Below are 25,199 nucleotides of genomic sequence, written 5' to 3'. Positions count from 1 at the left end.
CAAGCATCTTCAGCCTACATAATTGTCTCAAGGTTAAGACCTGTCATATTTGGATTATTTTTACAAATTTTTTTGCTTGAGTATAAATTCATGTTTAGTAATAATATGTAAAAAACATAGGAATTATGTACACATTAAAAGTATGGCAATATGAATTATAATGTTGAATTGAAGTAACCCTTAATTCTAAAATACATTGACGTGCAAAACATAGCGACTACAATTTAAATGTTTTTTGGTTAAAATTGTTTTCACAATGCTGTGGTTGATTGAATTAACTGTAATATGGCTTTAAATTTGAGTCATAAATATAAACTGAAGGTTAAAATATAGGAGCCATTTTTTCTAAAATCCATTGATTTCTGGAACATAGTAACGTTTCAAGGCAAATTAGCACAAAAGGTTTACAAAAATGCAGATATATATTCGCAAAGAAAAAAAAGCTTCAGTACAAAACACGTGAATGAAAACTAGGAATGAATCTGTGTACCAATATCTAATCAATGTCTCGTCTTTCATTATCAGAATTATTATATTTGTAATTTTGACACAGACACAATTTTAGAACACAGAAAACAGCAAAAATTCACCATCAGATTGTTTAAGTACACTGTTTGAGCTCTTCTGAGAAGTAAGGCTTCTGATGCATTTCTCCGTAGTTGTTTGATCTTGCCGTCATCTTCTAGTCTTTGTACTGTTGCAGATCATCGAGTTAGAAACATCATTAAATTACTCAACGATTTTGGTTTATGGTTTTAATCCAGGAAGCTTCAGAAAGATTTCATTTTACAGTATTCGCACAGTCGTCCGCAGTTTTACAAGAACCCTTGAAATCAGTTTACACCATATTTACAACAACATGCGGACATTTCGGTCAGCTAAATATGACTAAAGGTTCTGGGTGTTTCGGCATAAATATTTGTTTACATTCCGGTAATAATCAACTGAAATATTTGCGAAGTTATCTGATCACAGCGAAAGCAGCTAACTAGTGAGGTAAAGTGGAACTTTTTTCATCGCCGATTTGATGCGTCGCTCTAGCTAGCAGGAGCGCAGCGAGAGATCCAGTCGGCCGTGCTTTTTTAAAAGATCGCACGTTCTGCTGGTGATACAACTCGCTCCATCTTTAGGGTGTTAAAAAACTCCCTCCAACTTTCTGGCTACAAGGCCTTTACACATGTATTGCGATGTTACCCAGAACTTTTTAAATTCAAAAACCTGAAATTTTCTAATTTGACACAGAGATCCTTTTTAATTTATAGTTTTCATTTACGACCACTTGATTTTCCCTAAGGGTAGTTTAATTTTTTTAAAATCAATTTTGTGCCAATTACGTGTTCAGATATTTTGAGACTGCATCGAAAACAAATATTTGTAAAAAGTGTATGTGGAGGGGCATGGGGTACGCAGACCTTACCATGTTGAAGCCTAACCTGATACCTCCTTCAACCCGTTGCGTGTAACAAATGGGCCGCATTCATCATTCCCAGCTCTCCAAAGTTCCCGTAAACACGATATATTCCACCAGGAACTAGCAGCTGATATCTTGCACATCTGGCTACCTATCGATATTTATGGTCGATAACTGCGACCTGTCGTGACAGATGTCCAGAGAGGACCACCATCTGCTCAAGCATGGTTCAATGACTTCTGCAACCACCTACAGCGATATGCTTTTAAGGGCGATGTACGGTGTGTCGGAGTAGAAAAATGTTTCCGTTTTTTTTGGGGGGGTGAGGGGGGAGGATTAAAATTATCCTACCTTTAATGATTATGGGTCATTTTTTCGATTTCAGTTTCTCGAATGGTAATTACAGTAGAGCAGGCAGTCTCAACTCAATGATCTGTGACGTTATAACTAGGAATGAGATTTTGCCTATTTTATTTCCTTATACGATTTTCTGAAGCGGGTTAACAGTGCCGATCCATTGCATTGTGATAATTGTTGTTCATATTTGAGCACATTAACCTTACACCAGTCCTCCATAAACTATTTATGTCGCGCCTCCTTCTGGGCATAAAATTACTAGCACACCCTTTCACGCTCCTTTCCTTCGTTCTCTCTCACTACTCATTAGATTGGACGAAATTTCTACTTACGAGATATTTTTTTGACAATAATAATATATAAAACATCTTTCAGACTCATTGGCGGAACGGTCAGCGTTGAGGCCTTCGGTTCAGAGGGTCCCGGATTCGATTACCGGCCGTGTCGGGGACTTTAAACGCCTTTGATTAATTCTTCTGGCCCGGGGACTGGATTTTTGTGTTTGTCCTAACACTTTCCTCTTCATGTTTAGACAAGACAAGACAAGACACTACACTACCAACCACCACAGAAATACGCAATAGTGATTACATCCCTCTATATAGGGGTGGCGTCAGGAAGGGCATCTGGTCGTAAAACAGTGTGTGTGTGTGTGTGTGGGAGGGATACAAATCGCACCCACGACCCGACAGGTGTTGGAAAAGGGGTATACAAATAAGAAGAATATACACTGACTGACAGAGCAAATGCAACACCAAGAAGGAGTGGTCAGAACTTTATGCCAATTGTAGGGTAGACTGACGTCACTGAGGTATGCTCATGATGTGAAATGCGCCGCTGTGCTGCGCACGTAGCGAACGATAAATGGGACACGGCGTTGGCGAATGGCCCACTTCGTACCGTGATTTCTCAGCCGACAGTCATTGTAGAACGTGTTGTCGTGTGCCACAGGACACGTGTATAGCTAAGAATGCCAGGCCGCCGTCAACGGAGGCATTTCCAGCAGACAGACGACTTTACGAGGGGTATGGTGATCGGGCTGAGAAGGGCAGGTTGGTCGCTTCGTCAAATCGCAGCCGATACCCATAGGGATGTGTCCACGGTGCAGCGCCTGTGGCGAAGATGGTTGGCGCAGGGACATGTGACACGTGCGAGGGGTCCAGGCGCAGCCCGAGTGACGTCAGCACGCGAGGATAGGCGCATCCGCCGCCAAGCGGTGGCAGCCCCGCACGCCACGTCAACCGCCATTCTTCAGCATGTGCAAGACACCCTGGCTGTTCCAATATCGACCAGAACAATTTCCCGTCGATTGGTTGAAGGAGGCCTGCACTCCCGGTGTCCGCTCAGAAGACTACCATTGACTCCACAGCATAGACGTGCACGCCTGGCATGGTGCCGGGCTAGAGCGACTTGGATGAGGGAATGGCGGAACGTCGTGTTCTCCGATGAGTATGCTTCTGTTCTGTCAGTGATAGTCACCGCAGACGAGTGTGGCGTCGGCGTGGAGAAAGGTCAAATCCGGCGGTAACTGTGGAGCGCCCTACCGCTAGACAACGCGGCATCATGGTTTGGGGCGCTGTTGCGTATGATTCCACGCCACCTCTAGTGCGTATTCAAGGCACGTTAAATGCCCACCGCTACGTGCAGCATGTGCTGCGGCCGGTGGCACTCCCGTACCTTCAGGGGCTGCCCAATGCTCTGTTTCAGCAGGATAATGCCCGCCCACACACTGCTCGCATCTCCCAACAGACTCTACGAGGTGTACAGATGCTTCCGTGGCCAGCGTACTCTCCGGATCTCTCACCAATCGAACACGTGTGGGATCTCATTGGACGCCGTTTGCAAACTCTGCCCCAGCCTCGTACGGACGACCAACTGTGGCAAATGGTTGACAGAGAATGGAGAACCATCCCTCAGGACACCATCCGCACTCTTATTGACTCTGTACCTCGACGTGTTTCTGCGTGCATCGCCGCTCGCGGTGGTCCTACATCCTACTGAGTCGATGCCGTGCGCATTGTGTAACCTGCATATCGGTTTGAAATAAACATCAATTATTCGTCCGTGCCGTCTCTGTTTTTCCCCAACTTTCATCCCTTTCGAACCACTCCTCCTTGGTGTTGCATTAGCTCTGTCAGTCAGTGTATGAAACATCTCTGAAAAGAAAGTAAATTTCCGCGTCGAACGTGAATAACATGGAAATGGCTTATCAACTGGCCAAAGACGTTTGCAACAAAAAGTCCATATCCTTGAACGCAAAACTGAGACATTATTGCACTGTCATAAGACCAGAGGCTTTGTATGCAGCGGAATGCCTTGCTATGAATAAGAAAGGTTTGATAGGAAAATTGGAAAGTAAAGAAAGATCTTAAGGAAAATTCTTGGCCCCACTAAAGACAAAGATGAATATAGACGTCCGCATAACCACGAGCTGTATACTCTGATGTCATGCGGAGAAGGAGAATTGCATTTTATGGCCACTTGTTGAGAATGAAACCCACACGATTATCGAACCTGTTCTAAAGATAAGAAGACTCAGCCAACTTGGTTCAAGGAGGTGGAAAGGCACCTACAGGAGATGGGGATCACTTATGAAGATACACAAGAACAAAACTCACTCAGGAGGAATCTAAAAGACCACCAGAGTTTTCAAGAAAGGCCAAAGTTGAAGACGAGAAGGACGTGGAAAGAGGAGTGAGTGCCAACTGGCACCACGGGTAGCATCTTCGGATCTGAAAGAGCGCTGTGGTGAAAGGCAACTCGTGTTAGCAGGGTCAGCACCAGTGAAATTGTAAGTAAGGTAGTGTGTTTGTAGTAGTTTTGAACAAGAGTGGAGAGCTTCTTGTCTGGGTAGCTGTATTGAGAATCTGAGGATAGCAATAACTGTTCAAAAATGAGATGAAGTTCGCCCTCCCCCCACAAACACATTTCAAAACTACCAACCTTCAATACATTTAACACTCTTCTCTTTTCTGTTGTTCTTATTGAGGATAAACACGTCAATTTAGCAGTGGTTTAGAACTTCCTCCTCGAAATTTAAATTGACTTGTTGATCCTCAATAAGAACCACCATCGACTTTCCTGAGAAAGGTTTTCGTGGTTTTCCATTCTCACTTTCAGGCGAATGCCGGGACACTTCCTATACATAGACTACATCCGATCCCTCCTCACCCTTCACCGCAACAAATCTACAGGCCAGAGAGAGGGCATTAACCCTCTAAGTGGGCCAGGGTACCCCGACAGGGCATCAATCACTCAATCATCAATGACCAGGTGGCAGATTCTCTATAAATTGTTTGAAAGAAGTTGGAAATTTTTATCGAACATGCCTCCTGATAAATTTTTCCAATACCTAATTCCTCTTCCTATAAATTCATATTTTCCTCAATCTCTCCTCTTGAATTTCAACTTATCGTCATATTGTGATCTTTCCTATTTTTAAAGGTTCCACTCAAGCTAATTCGCCTACTAATGTCATTCCATGCCATCTCTCCACTGACAGCTCGAAACATACCACTTAGTCAAGCAGCTCGTCTCCTTTCTCTCAAGTCTTCCCAGCCCAAAGTTCACAACATTTTTGTAACATTACTCGTTTGTAAGCCAACAGCCGTAGCCGTGTTGAAACACCGGATCCCGTGAGATCTCCGAAGTTAAGCAACATTGGGCGTGGTCAGGGGTTGGATGGGCTGTTGGTGGGGGGTAAGGGAATGGAGGAGCGGAAAGGAACTGGCCACCCTACCGCACGTAAACTCCGGCTCAGGAACACCTCTGCGGAGGTTCGGACCTGCCTTCGGGCAGAATAACCCTTACCTTACCTACTCGTTTGTAGGAAATCACACACAACAAATTGAGCTGCTTTTCTTTGGACTTTTTCCAGTTCTTGAATCAAGTAATCCTGGTGAGGGTCCCATACACTGGAACCATACTCTAGTTGGTGTTTTACTAGAGACTTATACGCCTTCTCCTTTACAACCTCTTTATTTACACCCTCATTAATGTTGCCTTGTATTACACCAATGAAGGTCATTCCGTATATCAAAATCTAGGTACTTGTAGTGATCCCCATAAGGAATTTTCACCCCATGACTTCCCAAGGTAGACTTTTTCTCCTGGTAAAACCCACATCACCACTTCTTACTATCTATGCCTCAGAAGTTCGTCGAGGTCCTTTTTATTTCCGCAGAAAGCTCTATATGTGATTCCAGTTCTTTACTTACACGTATAAATAAAAGTCCAATAATACTGCCTTGTGGAACTCCCATCTTAATTATTACATGATCAGATAATGCTTCACTTACTTTAATTCTCTGAGTTTTATTTTTAAGAAATGTCGCTACTCATTCAGTCACTATTTTGTCTAGTCTAAAATGTTCTCATTTTCATCAGAAGTCAGCGATGATCTGCTCTATAAAAAACCTTGGAGAGATCAATGACGATACTAATGGAAACTTAAAAAGTGACGGAAAATAAATAAATAAATAAATAAATAAATAAATAAATAAATAAATAAATAAATAAATAAATAAATATAGTCCTCTGAGAATGCCTAAGCGGATCGTGATCAACTGTCTAGCGTTTGCTGATTACATCGCCATTCTGTCATACGATGTAGAAACTGCCAGGATGCAAATCGACCTTCTAAACAAAATTGCTGAACAACCTGGCTTGCAGATATCTTTTTAGAAAAACGAAGTAATGACTAACATCAAAGATGCCCCAGCAAAACTCCAGACAAAATACGGGAAGATCAACTGAATAGAAAAAATTAAGTATCTGGGTGAGATCATAATGAAAAATGGACTGGACAAAGAAGCACTTAAGCAACGAGTACACAAACTTGAAACAGCCTATCAAACATCGCGGTCAGTTTACAAAAAAAAAATTCCTGTCACAAAATACTAAACTACATCATTATGAAACTGTTCTGCAGCCAGTAGTTATGTATGTAGCCGAAACCCTATCGCTAAATGCTAATAAAGGACTCCTCGAAGAACTGAAGAAAAAAAGCGCAAAATTATCAGAGGTATCATGGGAGCCAATGACAAGAATGGCACCCATTATAAAAAATACAACAAAGAAGTGTACAGTAAAATAGAGAAAATTACAGAAACAATCCGTAAGAGACGGGCACGATAGTACGGCATCTCAAACGAATGGACGGAAACAGGCTGACTAAACAGATCGTTCACTTTTTTACTACAGACCAAAAACCACAATGCCCTGGTTTATGAACACCAAAGAAGACCTCCAAATGCTTCAATAGAGATCCCTTCCGCAAAAAAGATACTGACGAATGGGCTAAACCGAGACAAGCAACGGAAAAGAAGGCAATATACTACCAGGACATAGGAACGCAAGCTGGCCCACTCACAGAGAATCAGGGAATTCTGGGCTCAAAAGAAAGCGAAGCAAATTGCCAAATGTAACAAGACTTAGCGTGGTCCTAGATGGCACCAGCGAATAATATATATAAACAAAAGAAAGTTCTTTCCCCTTTACGAAAATATGTCTCCCGGCCATGGCCATCTGTCAACGGCTGCTAATTTCAGATGACCGCCAGGTATAAGACACAGTCAGCACGGTTTGCTAGGTAACAATATCTACTTTTTTACATAACTGCCTGCACGGTTGCTGGATAACAATGTCTACTTTACATCACTGCCTGCACGGTTGCTGGATAACAATGCCTACTTTGCATCACGGCCTGCACGGTTGCTGGATAACAATGTCTACTTTACATCACTGCCTGCACGGTTGCTGGGTAACAATATCTACTTTTTACATCACGGCCTGCACGGTTGCTGGATAACAATGTCTACTTTACATCACTGCCTGCACGGTTGCTGGATAACAATGTCTACTTTACATCACTGCCTGCACGGTTGCTGGATAACAATGTCTACTTTACATCACTGCCTGCACGGTTGCTGGATAACAATATCTACTTTACATCACTGCCTGCACGGTTGCTGGATAACAATGTCTACTTTACATCACTGCCTGCACGGTTGCTGGGTAACACTATCTACTTTTTTTACATCACTGCCTGCACGGTTGCTGGGTAACAATATCTACTTTTTACATCACTGCCTGCACGGTTGCTGGATAACAATGTCTACTTTACATCACTGCCTGCACGGTTGCTGGGTAACACTATCTACTTTTTTACATCACTGCCTGCACGGTTGCTAGGTAACAATATCTATTTTACATCACTGCCTGCACGGTTGCTAGGTAACAATATATATTTTACATCACAGCCAGCACGGTTGCTAGGTAACAATGTCTACTTTTTACATCACTGCCTGCACGGTTGCTAGGTAACAATATATATTTTACATCACTGCCTGCACCGTTGCTATGGTTACACCTCCGTGACACATTTTGTCGCGTCACGTTACACAAATTACCGAGCTCGATAGCTGCAGTCACTTAAGTGCGGCCAGTATCCAGTATTCGGGAGATAGTAGGTTCGAACCCCACTGTCGGCAGCCCCGAAAATGGTTTTCCGTGGTTTCCCATTTTCACACCAGGCAAATGCTGGGGCTGTACCTTAATTAAGGCCACGGCCGCTTCCTTCCCACTCCTGGCCCTTCCCTGTCCCATCGTCGCCATAAGACCTATCTGTGTCGGTGCGACGTAAAGCAACTAGCAAAAAAAAAAGTTACACACATTTTCGGATGACCTCGAACCATAAGACATATTTCTGTCAAAATGCAACAAAGATATAAATGAACTTCAAAAGGTGACGAGACAGTCTATTTGTGAACGAATTGGCGAGGAGGTATGCAATGCCTGCAGTGCTGCTAATGTACCTGTGAGTAACCTCTAGCAACAGAAGGGACGAGTCGAGAACCTCTATGACCTTCTGAAGAAGGCTAAGAATGCAATAGAAGGTGCTTGTTTTGTTGAACACCGCATGTGGTGATATGGTGTACCCAATTAGTCGTCAGATGATAGCGGGTCGTGTGCGCTGTTGACACGTGTGTGAAACTGAGAGAGACAAGGGTGTGCAGACATTCCTGAGGGAACATTAGCAGCCGGGATACACCACATCCTGTTACATAAATTATACCTTGTACCGTCTACCTCATAACCTTTCTTCATCGCAGTGCGCGCTTAGACAAGCTACAGTATATAGAGCAGATCGGGGGAAGATGCCCAACTTCTTGTTTTCAATATACTATAAAAATTTACGTGAAACTTGAGGGTTTGACTTTTGTTTGATATTTATAGGTAAATGTATTTAATTTCCAATAATTTTACTTTATGAAGTTGTCTACTTATCACGTAAAACTATAGGCTACACTAAAAAGCAAATACTGCCACATATTGTCTTTTTTTTTTTCACATATCAAAATTACGAGACATAACCATCAATAAAGTAACCTCAATGTAAATATCAATAATGGAGGTTCCCTGTTCCAAATAAAAGACCAATCAAGATTATCGGTTTTCTAGCTCATCGAAGAATTAAGGAAACAAGCACACTCCCTCGCCCTCATTCAATTTTATGTTATATATTTCTGCCTTTATTTTGATACACGCATTGCTATAACCATATTCCTCGGTGTTTGAAATTTGTCACTACTTGTCAGGCTGAAGTGAAACCACGCTGTAATAATACACACAAGCAAATATATTGCATGCGCATATGCAATAATCAATAAGAATACACAGACCAAGTCTGCAAACCGCGGACAAGGTTAAGTTAGGTTAGGGTGATAACGAAACTGGATTGATCTTTATAGAGAAGGTAAAGTTGGTTTCCTTTTCGGAGGAGTTTTTGCAGACTTTTATTGCTTCTTATACATCCTAATTAAATTCTATGCATACGAATTGGACGGAAAGGGGACCGTATTAATAAAATGCTGCGTTCGTCAGTTAGTACCAACTACGTTATTAAATGCATCATTCGAACATGCCACAATTCTACTCACCTGCTATTACCGAAACAGATTTAACAATCCCACAGAAAAATAAAATATGCTTTAATTATACCGCAAATGTAACAGAAATGATTTTAACATTACGTAATTCTCTGAAATCACGAAATAAAACATAACTGTATAGTGTCAACGTGCAAGGCATCGTTTCGGCAAGTAGGGACCCTAAACTGTATGGTTGGCGACACTGAATCGAACCCAACACTGAGGAAACAACTATAAATCACTACGTTTAGTATTAACAGGGGAGAAAGAGTAAGGTTGTATATACACTTACATGGCAGGGACTAAATGATTTTTTTTTGTAAACACAGCTACTAGTAAACAACATTCATTTTGAATGGCATACTAATGGTAGTCCACCTCTGTGGTGAAGGGTTCGCGTGATTAGCTGCTACCTCCGGAGGCCACGACAGCTTCCTTCCCTCTTCCTTGTCTATCCCTTCCAATCCCACAATAAGCCCCCTGTTCAACATAGCAGGTGAGGCCGCCTGAGCAAGGTACTGGTCATCCTCCCAAGTTGTATCCCCGACCCAAAGTCCCACACTCCAGAACACTTGAGGCGGTGGAGGTGGCATCCCTCGCTGAGTCCGAGGGAAAAACCAACCCTGGAGGGTAAACGGATTAAGAAAGAAAGAAAGAAAGAAAGAAAGAGAGCATACTAATGGTAGGCCCCAATATAGAAGATGTCCGTTCAATAGTAATGAGTTTCCGCACTCACAAGATCGCTTTCGTAACTGATATTGAGAAGATGTACGGGGAAGTGAATGTTCATCCCAAATACCAACATATCGTTTATTTATTTTATGCCTTTGTATATGGCGAAGTTAGGGCTCCCGGCCCTCTCGTACACTCAAGCGCAACATACAGTACACAGTCATTTCAAAGTTAATAAGACTGTGATACTACCTAAATTAATGGAATAAAATAGTAGTATAATAATTACTAAAGGACCGTTGCTGCTCCGTTATTCGTGTCTTGATTTAAAATTGCTCCTTGCGCTGCCCTGGCACTATTTTGAACGTTTAATTTTAGAATTTGTATGTGTTAAGTGTTGTTTTTTTCTTTATCGTGACGTTAACTGACAATTTACAAACTTGTTAAAAAAAATTGTTTTACATCGCACCGAGTCTTATGGCGACGATGGGATAGGAAAGGGCTAGGAATGGGAAGGAAGCAACCGTGGCCTTAAATAAGGTACAGCCGCAACATTTTTCTGGTGTGAAAATAGTAAGAAAAAACGGAAAAGCATCTTCAGGACTGCCGACAGTGGGGTTCCAACGCACTATCTCTCGGATGTAAGCTCAGCTGTGCGGCCCAAACAGCACAGCGAACTCGCCCGGTCTCCAATAAAAGAGTAGCGTTACAAAAATGTTGCAAAGTTTGGGATGGGAAGACTTGGGAGAAAGGAGACGAGCTGCTCGACTAAGTGGTGTGTTCCGAGCTGTCAGTGGAGTGATGGCGTGGAACGACAGCAGTAGACGAGTAAGTTTGAGTTGCGTCTTTAAAAGTAGGAAAGATCACAATATGAAGATAAAGTTGGTATTCAAGAGGACAAACTGGGGCTAATATTTTATAGGAAGGGGAGTTAGGGATTGGAATAACTTACAAGGCAGATGTTCAATACATTTCCAATTTCTTTGCAATCATTTAAGGAAAGGCTACGAAAACAACAGATAAGGAATCCGCCACTTGGGCGACTGCCCTAAATGCAGATCAGTAGTGATTGATTGATTGATTGATTGATTGATTGATTGATTGATTGATTGATTGATTGATTGATTGATTGATTGATTGATTGATTGAAGTCAGCGAATATTTACTTTAAGAGTACTGAACTTCAAAACGGAAGTAGAGTTTACTATTCTTTGGTTCACGCCACGTAAGGTTCGACTGTATGTTGTCACGTAAAGAAATCACGGTTGTGTGATGTTCCAGACGATGCTGTGAGGCAGAGGCGCCATGTTCCAGACGAACAGTGCGGGCAGCGCCGCTGGGGGCGGTAGTGGAGCTGCTTACGGGGACGGCGGCTTCCTACAGCATCCTGTGTACGTGCCTTCCACCAGGGCAGTCATTGGACACCACCCGCACTCACACCCTCACAGCCACGCCCAGTACAACACGACGCCCGCCGGCGCCAGCGTCACCCCAGGTAAGTCTCATCGATATGGAGGTTACGTTTTGAGACACTGACATGGGAAAGGTAGTAAGTCATAACCCTTTCAGACACCACGGTTCAATTTTTAAAACAACAAAAATTGATATACTTTCAAGCAATGGTAAATTTCGGAAAAAAAAAATAATACAAATAATACAAATGAATTTACACAGATTTACTACCTACATATTTGTATGATGTGGGACAAAACGGTCTCAACTTGTTGCCTACATTTTAGCTGTAACTACACAACATTTTAACAGTTAAGCGACTCATATTGCTGAAATCTTTTAGTGTTGACGGTGACACACTACTTCACTTCATGAGATTTTTAAAATAGGTTCGCTTTCTTTTAAAGATTCAGAACTCACTATCTCCCGGATGCAAGCTCACAGCTGAGCGGCCCTAACCGCACGACCAACTCGGCCGGTGGTAAATAAAATAAAAAATAAAGTATGAGAATAGGCCTATACAATCCTTTTCTTAATCATTGTTATCCTGTCAATTAAATTAGCAGTTTACCTTCTTCTACGACTGTGAGCGCTATCGTGAGTCAATGCAGAGTTTAATTCACGCCCTTATAACTACATTCCGTGTGAACATTTTTCAAAAATCATCATCATCATCATCATCATCTGTTTACCCTCCAGGGTCGGCTTTTCCCTCGGATTCACCGAGGGATCCCACCTCTACCGCCTCAAGGTCAGTGTCCCGGAGCTTCAGACTCTTGGTCGGGGATACAACTGGGGAGAATGACCAGTACCTCGCCCAGGCGGCCTCACCTGCTATGATGAACAGGGGCCTTGTGGAGGGATGGGAAGATTGGAAGGGATAGGCAAGGAAGAGGGAAGGAAGCGGCCGTGGCCTTATGTTAGGTACCATCCCGGCATTCGCCTGGAGGAGAAGTGGGAAACCACGGAAAACCACTTCCAGGATGGCTGAGGTGGGAATCGAACCCACCTCTACTCAGTTGACCTCCCGAGGCTGAGTGGACCCCGTTCCAGCCCTCGTACCACTTTTCAAATTTCGTGGCAGAGCCGGGAATCGAACCCGGGCCTCCGGGGGTGGCAGCTAATCACGCTAACCACTACACCACAGAGGCGGACATTTTTCAAAAATAAAAAATAAAAAACGCCAGTGGGTATTGAGCCAAGGAACACATTATAGAAAAAAATGCAAATAAGTTAATTTTTTGCTAGGATTTGAAAGAGAAAGGAAACGAGTCAAGGAACAAGCGAACCGTGCGTTTGGTCTGACAAGGGGACATGCCCTACTCGCCACCACCAATTTCGCTCAAATTTATAGAACATGCGGGGCTTGGCTAGAAATGAAAGTACCGAAAGTGGGAACTCCTGATGGCCAAGCGTATCGGAACTAAACATAAAAATGTTTGACGCGGCTCTCGCACCGTACAAGCCACTTACGTTAGCGCGCGCGACGAGCGGTTGTTGGCGTGGCGGTAAGAGCTCGGACTGGTAATTCGATGGTCGTGGGTTCAACTCCCCGTGTGGAGACTGGTTTTTCCGGTCAACTTTAATATTATTCATTTTCCAATTAAGCAAAGAGGTGAATAATTCATTTTATTTATTTATTTATACACAAAAGGTATAGAAAAGGTTAAAAAATTGGGATTTAATTGTCAAAGGTTTGTCTACCTGCACCAAGAATCTATTGTTTGTGTACAGCCGCCAGGAGCAACCTTCACTTGTCAGGTGAAAACGAATCTTACAGCGAAACGACTATTCACGTTTATGGCACATTCCCCAAGGAGGGGAGATAGCCAATAAAGGATTTAAAAAAAAAAATCTGTTTGAACATGTCGGGAAGTTCGCAACTCTCAATTTTGTACAATTGTGCGCTCATAAAAAAATGACGTCCTATATGCCTTTTGTATACAAATAAAATAAATTAAAATAAATGAATAATATAAAAAATTGCAAAAAATATTCTCCACATGGGCAGTCAACCCCACGACCATCGAATTACTAGTCCAAGCTCTCACCGCCACGCCAACTACTGCTTGGCGTGCGCGTTAACGTAAGTGGCTTGTACGGTGCGAGAGCCGCGTCAACATCTATTGTTTTTATTGTTATTTCCGATACGCTTGGCCATCTGGAGTTCCCACTTTAGGTAGGCCTACTTTAATTTCTAGCCAAGCCCTGCATGTTCTATAAATTTGAGCGAAATCGGTGGTGGCGAGTAGGGAATACCCTCTTGTGAGTTTATATGAGAAACCCTGTAAGTTTAACAGGGAAGATAGCTTCAAATCATCAAACACATGGAAACGTGTACTCCAGAAATACACAAGTAACACAGCGCGACGCACTCCAAAAATTGTCGGCAGAGGGCGGTGAGTCAGTAACTTCTCTCCCGACCAACAAATCACAGCGCGACGATCTCTGAGTCCAGTTAGTGGGGGGCCGTGGATGACGTGGTTGTGACATGTTAGACTTACGAATCTTACAGCGAAACGACTATTCACGTTTATGGCACATTCCCCAAGGAGGGGAGATAGCCAATAAAGGATTTAAAAAAAAAATCTGTTTGAACATGTCGGGAAGTTCGCAACTCTCAATTTTCTACAATTGTGCGCTCATAAAAAATGACGTCCTATATGCCTTTTGTATACAAAAGGGGTCGACTCCCCATGTGGAGAATATTTTTTGCAACTTTTTATATTATGTACTGTTTAAAGCTTTTATTTTTGTCATTACTGGTTCATGTTATCACTAGACTATCACTGACTAGTTTACGCTACGTAAACGATACTGTACATATGTAAGCATGCTTTAAGTGATTTGATAGAATCTGAGGATGTTCTTGTAGAACGAAACGTGTCATTCTTTGTACAACAGTGTGTATATTTTCACAGCTATGTTTACAGTGTTATAATTTATATTGTAATTGCAGTGTGTTTGACAGACTGAAAAGTGTTTGTTACATTCTTAAAAATCTACTTGCATAATGCGGAAAATATTAGGAACTGATGTAGTCCTACGTACTGGTATGTCATTGTTTGGACAAACTGAGGCACGTGTTTGAAGAGAGGATCGTGGAACGAATGAAATGCTTCAAACTACTTGTGCCAAACGAGAAACGTTCCCGCAATGCATTTTCCAATCGGCTACAGCCCTTCCAACAGAAAGGCCGAGAAAGAGGAGACGCGCAAGAAGATGAAAATCAAAACAAGATCCGAACCCACGAACAGGCCCACCGTGTTTTTGTGACGTAAAGCAATTTACCATTACATCTAACTCTTCCACTATTCTTGAACTAGTGTGTTCAGCTCAGGACTGCATTCAGAAACACACGATTAGAAAGAAGAAGAAGGAACCAGTTTCTTTGTTTGATCTATGGAAGGAAGCTTTGTGGTGTGAAGTACTGTAGGCTATAGAGTTCTATGATGGCAATAAGTTTAACGAGCATATATTCAGTGTTCTGGAATAGTATAACATAGTGTTGTGATAGTACCAAAATGATATATTGTCTATCATTCTGTATGTAATAATAAAGCGCAGTAATAATAATAATTGCCTGCTGCCATTTCTTGATGGATACAGTACTTTTGTATCCATCCCTTGGCACAGGCCAGAGTAAAGTGTAGCTTTCACCGAAGTCCCAGTCTCATCCATGGCTGTGACAATATGGAAGCTGCTGGGGTATGGGTGGTGCTGAGTAATGGCATTCAGAGCACGACTAGTGCATCTGAGTGTTATGAAAGGTGTTGCTCATAGGATCAGTCGTGCTGCAATAGCACTTTCTGACCCAGTGAGGAAAGCAATGGCAAACTACCTCACTCCTCGTCTTGCCTAGTACGCCTCATTTTGGTGCTGCCACTGGTTTTTGCGGTTTCCTTATAACCGCATAACCTTTGGTGGTGCTATTTGAGGATCCAACTAGCCTCTGTTCTCTGGCTAACAGACAGACAATAATAATAATAATTAACAAATGTCCGCCTCCGTAGCGTAACGGTTAGTGTTATTAGCTGCCGTCCTTGGGGGCCCGGGTTCGCTTCCCGGTACTGGCAGAAACTTAAGAATGGCAGGAGGGCTGGTATGTGGTTGAAATGGTACATGCAGCTCACCTCCAAGGGGGGTGTGCCTGAAAAGAGCTGCACTACCTCGGGATGAGGACACGAGTTTACTTTACTAACAAATCAGCGTACATCAATCTGGATATTCGAGCGTTATGCGTAGGCGGATACAGGTAAACTCTAAATAATATTTAAAATTACTGTTTACTCTTTTAAGGCAAAAAACCCGATATTTTGTGTAATGCGAAAACTTGTCCAATTCGAAAAAATTTGTTCGTCCCTTGCGATTCCACTTTGAACACGTTTTATTGTACAATGTTTATTTTAAGAATTTCCTTTTAGAATCCTCATTGCATTTTCAATGAACAGCGTCCTCTCGAGCGATCTTTAACAGACCGATGGCTCAATCGTCAAAGTTTCTTACCCGAGATGTTACAACTCTTGAGTGAAATGGTTTACCTGAATATCCATTAAAACAGAGCCTAGAACACACAAACTGCTATCTCCCGTGAGTCGTGTACATTAGCGGGAGACTAGTTTACTGTACCGCGGTGAAATGAATAATCAGCCGTACATACCAACATTATATTTAATGAATGTTCTCCATTATGAACTCCGAAAGCTGCATGCTACTATTTATTCTCATCAGAGAACAGTCTAATGGCATTCCGGATGTCTCATGAAACATGTACCGTATCTCATTAATGTCATCAGGGAGCCAAGCTTACTCCATGATCTCCTGGTACAAACCAGTGAACTTCTATATCAAGTTGCTGCTTTTATATGACGTGTTCATTAAAAAATGTGAAAATCAAGAGATCATAAATGAAAAAAATAAACCGGGCGAGTTGGCCGTGCGGTTAGGGGCCCGCCTCCGTGAGCTTGCATCCCGGTGATAGTGGGTTCGAATCCCACTGTCGGTAGCCCTAAGGATGGTTTTCCGTGATTTCCCATTTTCACGCCAGGCAAATGCTGGGGCTGTACCTTAATTAAGGTCACGGCCGCTTCCTTCCAACTCGTAGGCCTATCCTATCGTCGCCATAAGACCTTCTGTGTCGGTGCGACAGAAAGAAACTTGCAAACCAAAGACAGAATGAACGAGATACTAGAAGAAATTGAAAATAGGTTAGAGTTTCCCACAGATTGCAACTTATTAGCGTCTCCAGTGCAGGAGTAGCTTATAGTTCTTAGATATTACGCTTCATACTCTTTTCATGCAATTGTAGGTGACTACGCTCATGAGTACAAGACAAGTGTGTTTAAAGTTATGCAAAGTTTCCATTGCTACATTACTTTCCCCGCGATAAAAGAATGTATATTGCCACATTTTCCCGGTGTTTTTGGAGCCTTAGACCGGAATCATATAAGAAATATTGAATCTTGTGATACAACCGTCCGTTCATTTATTTTCCAAGCACGCCCGCATACTTTCAAATTAAATCCGTAACAACGTTTGTCTTGTGTTCATTATAATAACACTTCTGTTGCCTCTTGCTGCACTTGTTTAGGTCTTCGAAGTCTCCGCTAACCATAACCTTTAGTAATGTCAACCATGTGTGACAAAATACAGCTCCAATATACCGCTCTGGGCGCTGTATGTCAAAAAACAAAAGACGATCACTACCAAACGCGTTCAGAAATTTCTCGGAAACGTGTTAATTTGTCTTTAACAATATTGTTTTGTAACAAATGTTGGAAATGCGTTCGTGAAACAGGGGACTTTTAACTGAAGTGTTAAATTAATAACAATTATCAGTTAATATTCCTTAAGTAAAATGCAGTATAGAGTTGAAGAAACAGGGCATGTGTCTAATGGCAAACACGCTGAGGGTTACTTTCCTGTGTGAAGGATTATTTAGGTATATGTTTAAAAAATGCAAATTTCCGCTCCCTATGATACTAGTGTAATGGATGGTTAACTTAATTTTTTCGAAAAAACCTATATATTTCTAAATAGGAGATTTAAAATCCTAAACATGTCAGTTTCTCTGGCCTACTGGTTAAGTGATATATTTGGTTTCATCTTAGTAGGTAACTCGCACCACTTTGTGAGCAGCGGAGGGTCGACGCCGGGGTCCTGGCACCACCAGAGCGCAGGTCCTGACAGTTACCAACACCACCATGGTGCGCACGCTCACCACCAGGCGTCTGCACTGTCGAGCCCTTTCTATCCGCAGAACGCCGTCATGATGTCCTCGTGGAGGGCTTACGACAGTACTGCCTTCCAGCGGGCGTCGCCGTACGGTAAGTTGACCACCTCACTGGCTAAATCTCATTTGTTTGTTTATACCCAACGATTCACCTCAAATAATTCATAAACCGTTAAAGGTATAGAAAATCTGTTTTCACTTTTAGTTATGTTACCAATGGGCCAGCGGAGTACGGTGGGTATAGGCAGATGTATTCATAAAGACGCTTACAAAATGCTGCCACTTGCGTACACTAATTTATTTACAACTTATTTTCACATTAAACACAATACCCTAATCAACTGCCATCACAAACAAAACACGACCCCGGAGAATAAGAAGAATGCAACTGCCATCTTGAAACAGCTGACTGCAAATTTACGATGTCGGCACAAGCACAACACGAGTTCACAGAAACAACTCCTGTTAAACAATAACTCAACTCCACCATCAAGACTACCTCTTATGATATGTGTTGCCTGACCAACACAACACCTTTTCTCGTAAATTCTAGGAAGGTTCTACATGGTTCTCGTCGTACCTAGCGTTATTCTGGAAATTACAGTGTTTTGCACAAACTGTAGTGGATTACACATCATATATAGAGGTAATAATAAATTATATACTATTATTTACGTGTTCTTGTACATTTACTTAACTCCTATTTATATATATACTAAAATAATGGCAATAGATCCCCTTTAAATAAGCAGTGTTCTGATATGTGGGAAAAAAATAGAACTGTAAAACAATTTCAATACCACGGAGAAACTATAACATACAATGTAAATGAAAAAATTCTTGGACAGAGAGAACGAATAAATTATCCAGAATCCAAAAAATAATCAGGAATACATACAACAAGAAATGTTTGTCGATAAATACAAAATTGAAACATATAAGACTGTAGTCCAACCTGAATTAACTTATGGAAGTGAAACATTTTTTAAACTAAAGCAAAAGAATAACATAGAAAAAAAATTAAGAATATAAAGAATAAGAAGAAGAAGAACATGCATTAATAAGAACTACCAGATAGAAGGAGAATGGCGTATCATCCCAAATGCAGCAGTATATCAGGAAATAGAACCCATAACGGCCGTAAGAGCACAATAATAATAGTAATATATATACAGTACATGTTTCATGACATAACCTCACAAATATGATCGTCCGACTACGTAAATAATAATACTAATAAGTAGATGTAAACAATTCATAGCCATACCTCACAAGTAGTAATAATAATAATAATAATAATAATAATAATAACAATAATAATAATAATTCGAGCTCGATATTGGCATTATTTACCCATGAGTTAAAGAATATTGCTTTGAATTTATATCAGTCTATTACACCTGCGTCAAGGCATTGGATAATGTCTAGAATTCTTACGATGATGATAAGATCGGATTTAGAACAGGATATAGTTGGGACGGGCAACCTATTCTCAGGTGGCAGCAAAGAGAAGGGTATACGTTTGATCTCCTGCCCCTCGCTTGCCCAGCAGGGGGTGATTTATGACGGTAATGGGCTTTAAAACGGAAGTTCGCATTCCCCAACAGAAATCCACACAGCTCTGTTGTCAGTGCACCCCATAGATAGAAAAGATTGCAACCAAGACAGATGTGTGACTCACCTTGCAGACAGCGACGAGAACGACGAATAGAGGCAAGGAAACTGCTATATTTTCTTTTTAAAATAGCCAAGTGCGTTAGCTATTTTATGTTCCAACTACACATTCCGACGTTTATTATTATTATTATTATTATTATTATTATTATTATTATTATTATTATTATTATTATGACTTCGTTATGCCCAACTAAGGAGCCCGATTGGACTTATTTAGCTGATGTAGTTGCCTTTTCCTTCTCCCCAAATCTCTTCATCTTCTCGCTGTGGCTTCTCTTGTTTTGTTGTTGGTAGTGCTTGGATGATGTTTAAAGCGGTGATAGCCAATACGATGTCTGTAAATAAAGTAATGCCCATATTGATGGAACGCAGTATTTAATGAACCAACAAGTACAACTGCATTACATTCCTTCAATGAAGTCATCCTCAAAGTCCGTTATATTTTGTCAAAAGTCGGGAAGCCGTTAGGGACCGTTGGCAACGCATTTTCTGTTGATGGCGGCGACGGAGCGCCCTGCTGCCAGGAGTCCAGATGCTACGTCAGCAAATCGGCGGCCTCGGAGAGGTTCCTTCAACTTCGGAAACAGGTCGAAGTCTGGTGAGTACGGAGGGTGTTCCAAGATCTCCCAATGCTACCGTTACAATAAGAGCCTGACAAGTAACACGATAGGGCGATCGTCTCGCCATAAACGTGGACGCAGATGTCGCTTCAGAAATTGGCAATAGCAGTCACTGTTGACCGTTTGTCCGTCAGGCGCAGCATGCGTAAGAATAACACCCTCGTAGTCGCATGCCACAATCAGCATAAACTTCACTCGACTGGGTTCCTGTCGCAATTTCTGTGGACGTGGCGATCAGGGTGACGCCATTCTTCACTCAGTCTCGTACGCTCGTGTTCACGTCTCGTCAATGGCGACAAATACGCTGTAAAATGCGTCTCCTTCGTTGCGGTATCTGGCATTTCTGTACGTCGGTGAGTTGATGTGGAACACAATGAGGCGAAATTCTCCTCTTGCTAAGACACTTCGTCAGTACGTGCCTCACCGTTTGATGACTGAGACCAACCTCTGCGTATAATTCCCGGACAGTCCATTGATGGTCTACGTAAAGGAGACCACTCACGATGTCCATCTCACCTTGAAGAATGGACGGCCGAACTGTGCGGTGCAAATCCGCAGTCTCATTTCGACCCGCACAAACGCCTTGACCCATCGTCCAACCGTGCTATACGGTCACGGATTCTCGCCACCTGCTTCACGTAATCCTCGATAACATTCTGATGCATTTTTACCACGTGCAACCTCGATTTCAATCCACGAACGATGATCACCTTTTGAAAACATGCAATAGAGCGATGAAATCGACACTCTTCACTTCAACTTCACACAACAACAATAACTCACCCAACTGGATGCCCATCAAATGCACACTACACATCGACAACAGCGTCCTACCTGACTGCTTCCATATTCTATTTGCGCGCATGCGCGATCTCCTGCGAGTGTCTGGACTTCGTTACCACTACTGTATTTACAGTCCCCGTATTAACCTGAGGGGATAGTACATAACAACTCTGAGATAAAAGCATTCACATCTAGGATCAACAAGATAGAATTGGCATATCAGCTAAGTAGAGATAACTCCAACAATAGATCACTGTCCATCAATGCCAAGCTAAGGCATTAATATTCAGTCATTTGTCCAGAGGCGCCGTGTGCAGCAGAATGCCTTGCAGTGAATAGGAAGTGTCAGGTAATTTGGAAGCCAAAGAAAGAAAATCCTAGTACCATTCAGAAGAGATTGCTTGTGGATAGGATATACGAGAGGAAATCAATAAGTATCTGCAATTTTGCTCTAATTGTCTTTAGGTTGGCTCCATGGCGTCGTGTGCTCAACAGCTGCTAGATTGCACTGTTGTCTACGTCTGTGGTAGGTTTCAGCGTTATCAGATCAGTACAGCTTGCGCTGTTGCGACGTAAAGATGGCCGCGCCACTCTCTGTTCGCACCAAGGAAGAACAGCAGAACCATGGCTAATGTGCATATGGTTTGCCACGTCATCAACAGTCACTAGTCTGCATATCACGCACTTGTTCAATATTGGCATCAGTTACGGCTGCAGATGTACGCCTGGATCTTTCTTCATACTTCACGTTCGTGCGACCCCTTTTGAACTGTTCAATCCACTGGTAAACACTTCGCTGCGGCAAAACGTTGTTCCCGAATTGTGCTGAAAGTCTTCTATGAATTTCCGCTCCTGGTTCACCCTCAGACCACAAAAAACGGATTACGGAACGCTGTTCGTTCTTGGTGCAAACAGAGAGGGGCGCGGCCATCTGTACGTCGCACCAGCGCAAGCTCTACTGATCTAATAATGCTGAAACCTACCACAGACGTAGACAACGGTGCAATCTAGCGGCTGGTGAGCACAGAACGCCAAAGAGCCAACCTAAAGACAATTAGAGAAAAATTGCATAAACTTATTGACTTGCCCTCGTATTTCTGAAAGACGTTTAATACTTAGAGTGGATTTGATATCAAGAAGTATCTTGTAGTCATCGCTCTTGGAAAGACGTCACGTGCAAAGTACTGCAGTTAACAGAAGTACTAGATGAGCAGACACGTGTCATACAGACTATGATTTATTAGCATGTGAAGTTAATGAAAAGTGAATTTATCGCGAACATTGCGTATAACTGCCAGTACTGTCCCGCGATAGCTAGTTCCTTTACACTATATACTTGTCTGTTGGTGTTCCAGAGAGTGCCATAGAGTTCCAGTTCGGGGAAGGTCGTGAGTGTGTCAACTGTGGCGCCATCTCTACCCCACTGTGGAGAAGGGATGGCACAGGTCACTACCTGTGTAACGCTTGCGGCCTATACCACAAGATGAATGGCATGAACAGGCCGCTGATCAAACCGTCGAAACGTCTGGTGAGTAAAACTTGAATGCTCCTGCGGATGACATCCATTTTAATTCTCTTCCCTTCTATTCTAGTTATTCTATCTGTTAAATATTAACTACAACTTGTAAATATAATTTTTGTCCCACACTGGCATTAAGTCAACTAAGGCTGGGATTAAAGGAAGAATCCCACATTCCAATACTTTTTTAACCTAGTTTATGTGATAACAAACATACTCCAGCTTAAAGTCTAGTTGATTGACTAAGAGAATAGTACATGTTTCTTTCGTCAGGTTCGGAATATCTTCAGCTAAAATCATATACGGTAGGGGGCCCATAACTCGTCTCCTTAACAGATTTGGACTTGTTGAAATTCAGGAATATTATGGACAAGGCTAGCAATTGGTATATATTACTGAATATATTCTCCAATTAGGGCAGGTTACAATGAAACTGTTACAACTTAAGGTAGTCAATATTTGACATAAACATAAACACTACAAAAACATATTCGTAATTTCGTACCCCAGCAAATTTATGAAAAGTACAATTAATTTTAATATATTTTTCCTTTCTAACCTTACCAAACACTTTCCCTATAATGAATTTATTGAAGGCCATTTATGAAAAATGCTTTCTTGGTATTCTTTTTACAATAGTTTTCCAGCGTTGCTCGTGGCATGTTAAACGCTTTACTCGCACGTTTGTAACGCATTATCTCGTCTCTCACTGTCTTAATAGACCTTTTCATAGCCTGCTTATCCCATTGCTTCCGTTTTCCCACCTGAAAATAGTAATAAACTTCATAAATAACAAATAAAATTAAGGGAGACGAAATTACGAATATTCCCTGATTTATCATAATGGCCGCTACAGTAACTGACGCCAACCACCTCACTGTAGCGATTATACGCCAGGAACTACAGGACACGCCCGAAATGCAGTCCAGTATTTCATACACATATCGGCGTTCACTCTAGGAATACCAGGCTCTTAATCTGAATGCTGTACTAACTCATCTCAGCTTGAAAAATGAATCCTCCTTGTACACGGAAAATAAACGTGGTGCACACAACAAGACAACGGGATGAGGCTAAACATTAGGTACCAAATGTACAAACTGGAAATCCCTAGGGGGACGAAATTAGGTGCGGGAACGGACTTTGGGTCCCCTACAGTAGTATAATGGGAGAGTTCGGGCGCCTCCTCCTCCTCCCGCCGCCTCCTCCGCCCCCGCCTCCGCCGCCCGTGGGAAATTTGAATTTTGGCGGGAAATTTGAATTTTGGCGCGAGATTTGAATTTGTAAACAAAGCCACGTGCTTTTTGACAGCTGTCATCGACAACAACGCATCGCTAACCTCACTGCTGCCATCTTGACGGGCCTAAACCTCACTAGTGCCAACTTAACCTAACTAGCGTGAAGTAAACAAAGCCACGTGTTTTTTGACAGCCACGTGCTTTTTGACAGACAACAACGCATCGCTAACCTCAGTACTGCCATCTTGACGGGCCTAAACCTCAGTAGTGCCAACTTAACCTAACTAGTGCGAGATAAAAAAATCCACGTGCTTTTTGACAGCCACGTGCTTTTTGACAGATTTGTAAACAAAGCCACGTGCTTTTTGACAGCTGTCATCGACAACAACGCATCGCTAACCTCAGTACTGCCATCTTGACGGGCCTAAACCTCAGTAGTACCAACTTAACCTAACTAGCGTGTGGTAAACAAAGCCACGTGCTTTTGACAGCCACGTGCTTTTTTGACAGCTGTCATCCGCCATCTTTAAACTACAGAGCACCGTGCTGCCCTCTTTCATCACCTATCATCGGCAGTGCTGCCATCTTGACAGACCTAAAACTTAGTGCTACCAACTTAACCTTACTAGCGCGAGATAAACAAATCCACGTGCTTTTTGACAGCTGTCATCCACCATCTTTAATCTATAGAGCACAGTGGTGCCCTCTTTAGCTACTTACCTTTGAAATGTGGTGGCGGATAATTTGAAAAATGCTTTTCGACAAGCAGCCATCTTTAATCTAGAGAGAACAGTGCTACCCTCTATGTGGTGGCGGCAAATTGAAAAATTCCACGTGCTCTTGTTTGGAAACAAACTCACGTGCTTTTTCGACAGCTACCATCTGCCATCTTTAATCTATAGAGCACAGTGCTGCCCTCTTTAGCTACTTACCTTTGAAATGTGGTGGCGACAAATTCCACGTGCTCTTGTTTAGTAAACAAACTCACGTGCTTTTTTGTCAGCTGTCATCCGCCATCTTTAATCTATAGAGCACAGTGCTGCCCTCTTTATCGTAGTAGATGTAAATTCGTCACAGCTGTCATCCGCAGTGCTGCCATCTTAACGGGCTTAAACCTTAGTGCTACCAACTTAACCTTACTAGCGCGAGATAAACAAATCCACGTGCTTTTTGACAGCTGTCATCCACCATCTTTAATCTATAGAGCACAGTGCTGCCCTCTTTCATCACCTATCATCGGCAGTGCTGCCATCTTGACAGACCTAAACCTTAGTGCTACCAACTTAACCTTACTAGCGCGAGATAAA

At 42.3% G+C, this 25,199-nt stretch overlaps 1 protein-coding gene and 1 long non-coding RNA gene across 2 annotated transcripts in view; one reads left to right on the top strand and one right to left on the bottom strand.

The window, feature by feature from the left end:
• LOC137503016 (uncharacterized) overlaps positions 1-25,199 on the bottom strand; it is a 129,636-nt gene that overhangs the window by 41,349 nt on the left and 63,088 nt on the right. The window lies entirely within an intron of this gene.
• The window catches only part of LOC136885659 (GATA-binding factor A-like), a 35,475-nt gene continuing 21,952 nt past the window's right edge, over positions 11,677-25,199 (top strand). The window contains exons 1-3 of the mRNA XM_067158353.2: positions 11,677-11,866; positions 17,934-18,149; positions 22,491-22,663. Of these exons, the coding sequence (XP_067014454.2) occupies positions 11,677-11,866; positions 17,934-18,149; positions 22,491-22,663 (579 nt within the window). The remainder of the gene's footprint in view (positions 11,867-17,933; positions 18,150-22,490; positions 22,664-25,199) is intronic.

This window comes from Anabrus simplex, chromosome 14, assembly GCF_040414725.1.
Source record: "Anabrus simplex isolate iqAnaSimp1 chromosome 14, ASM4041472v1, whole genome shotgun sequence".
Taxonomy (NCBI): Eukaryota; Metazoa; Arthropoda; class Insecta; order Orthoptera; family Tettigoniidae; genus Anabrus; species Anabrus simplex.
The sequence above is the reverse complement of the archived record's forward strand: the minus strand, read 5'-3'. Positions and strand labels throughout refer to the sequence as shown.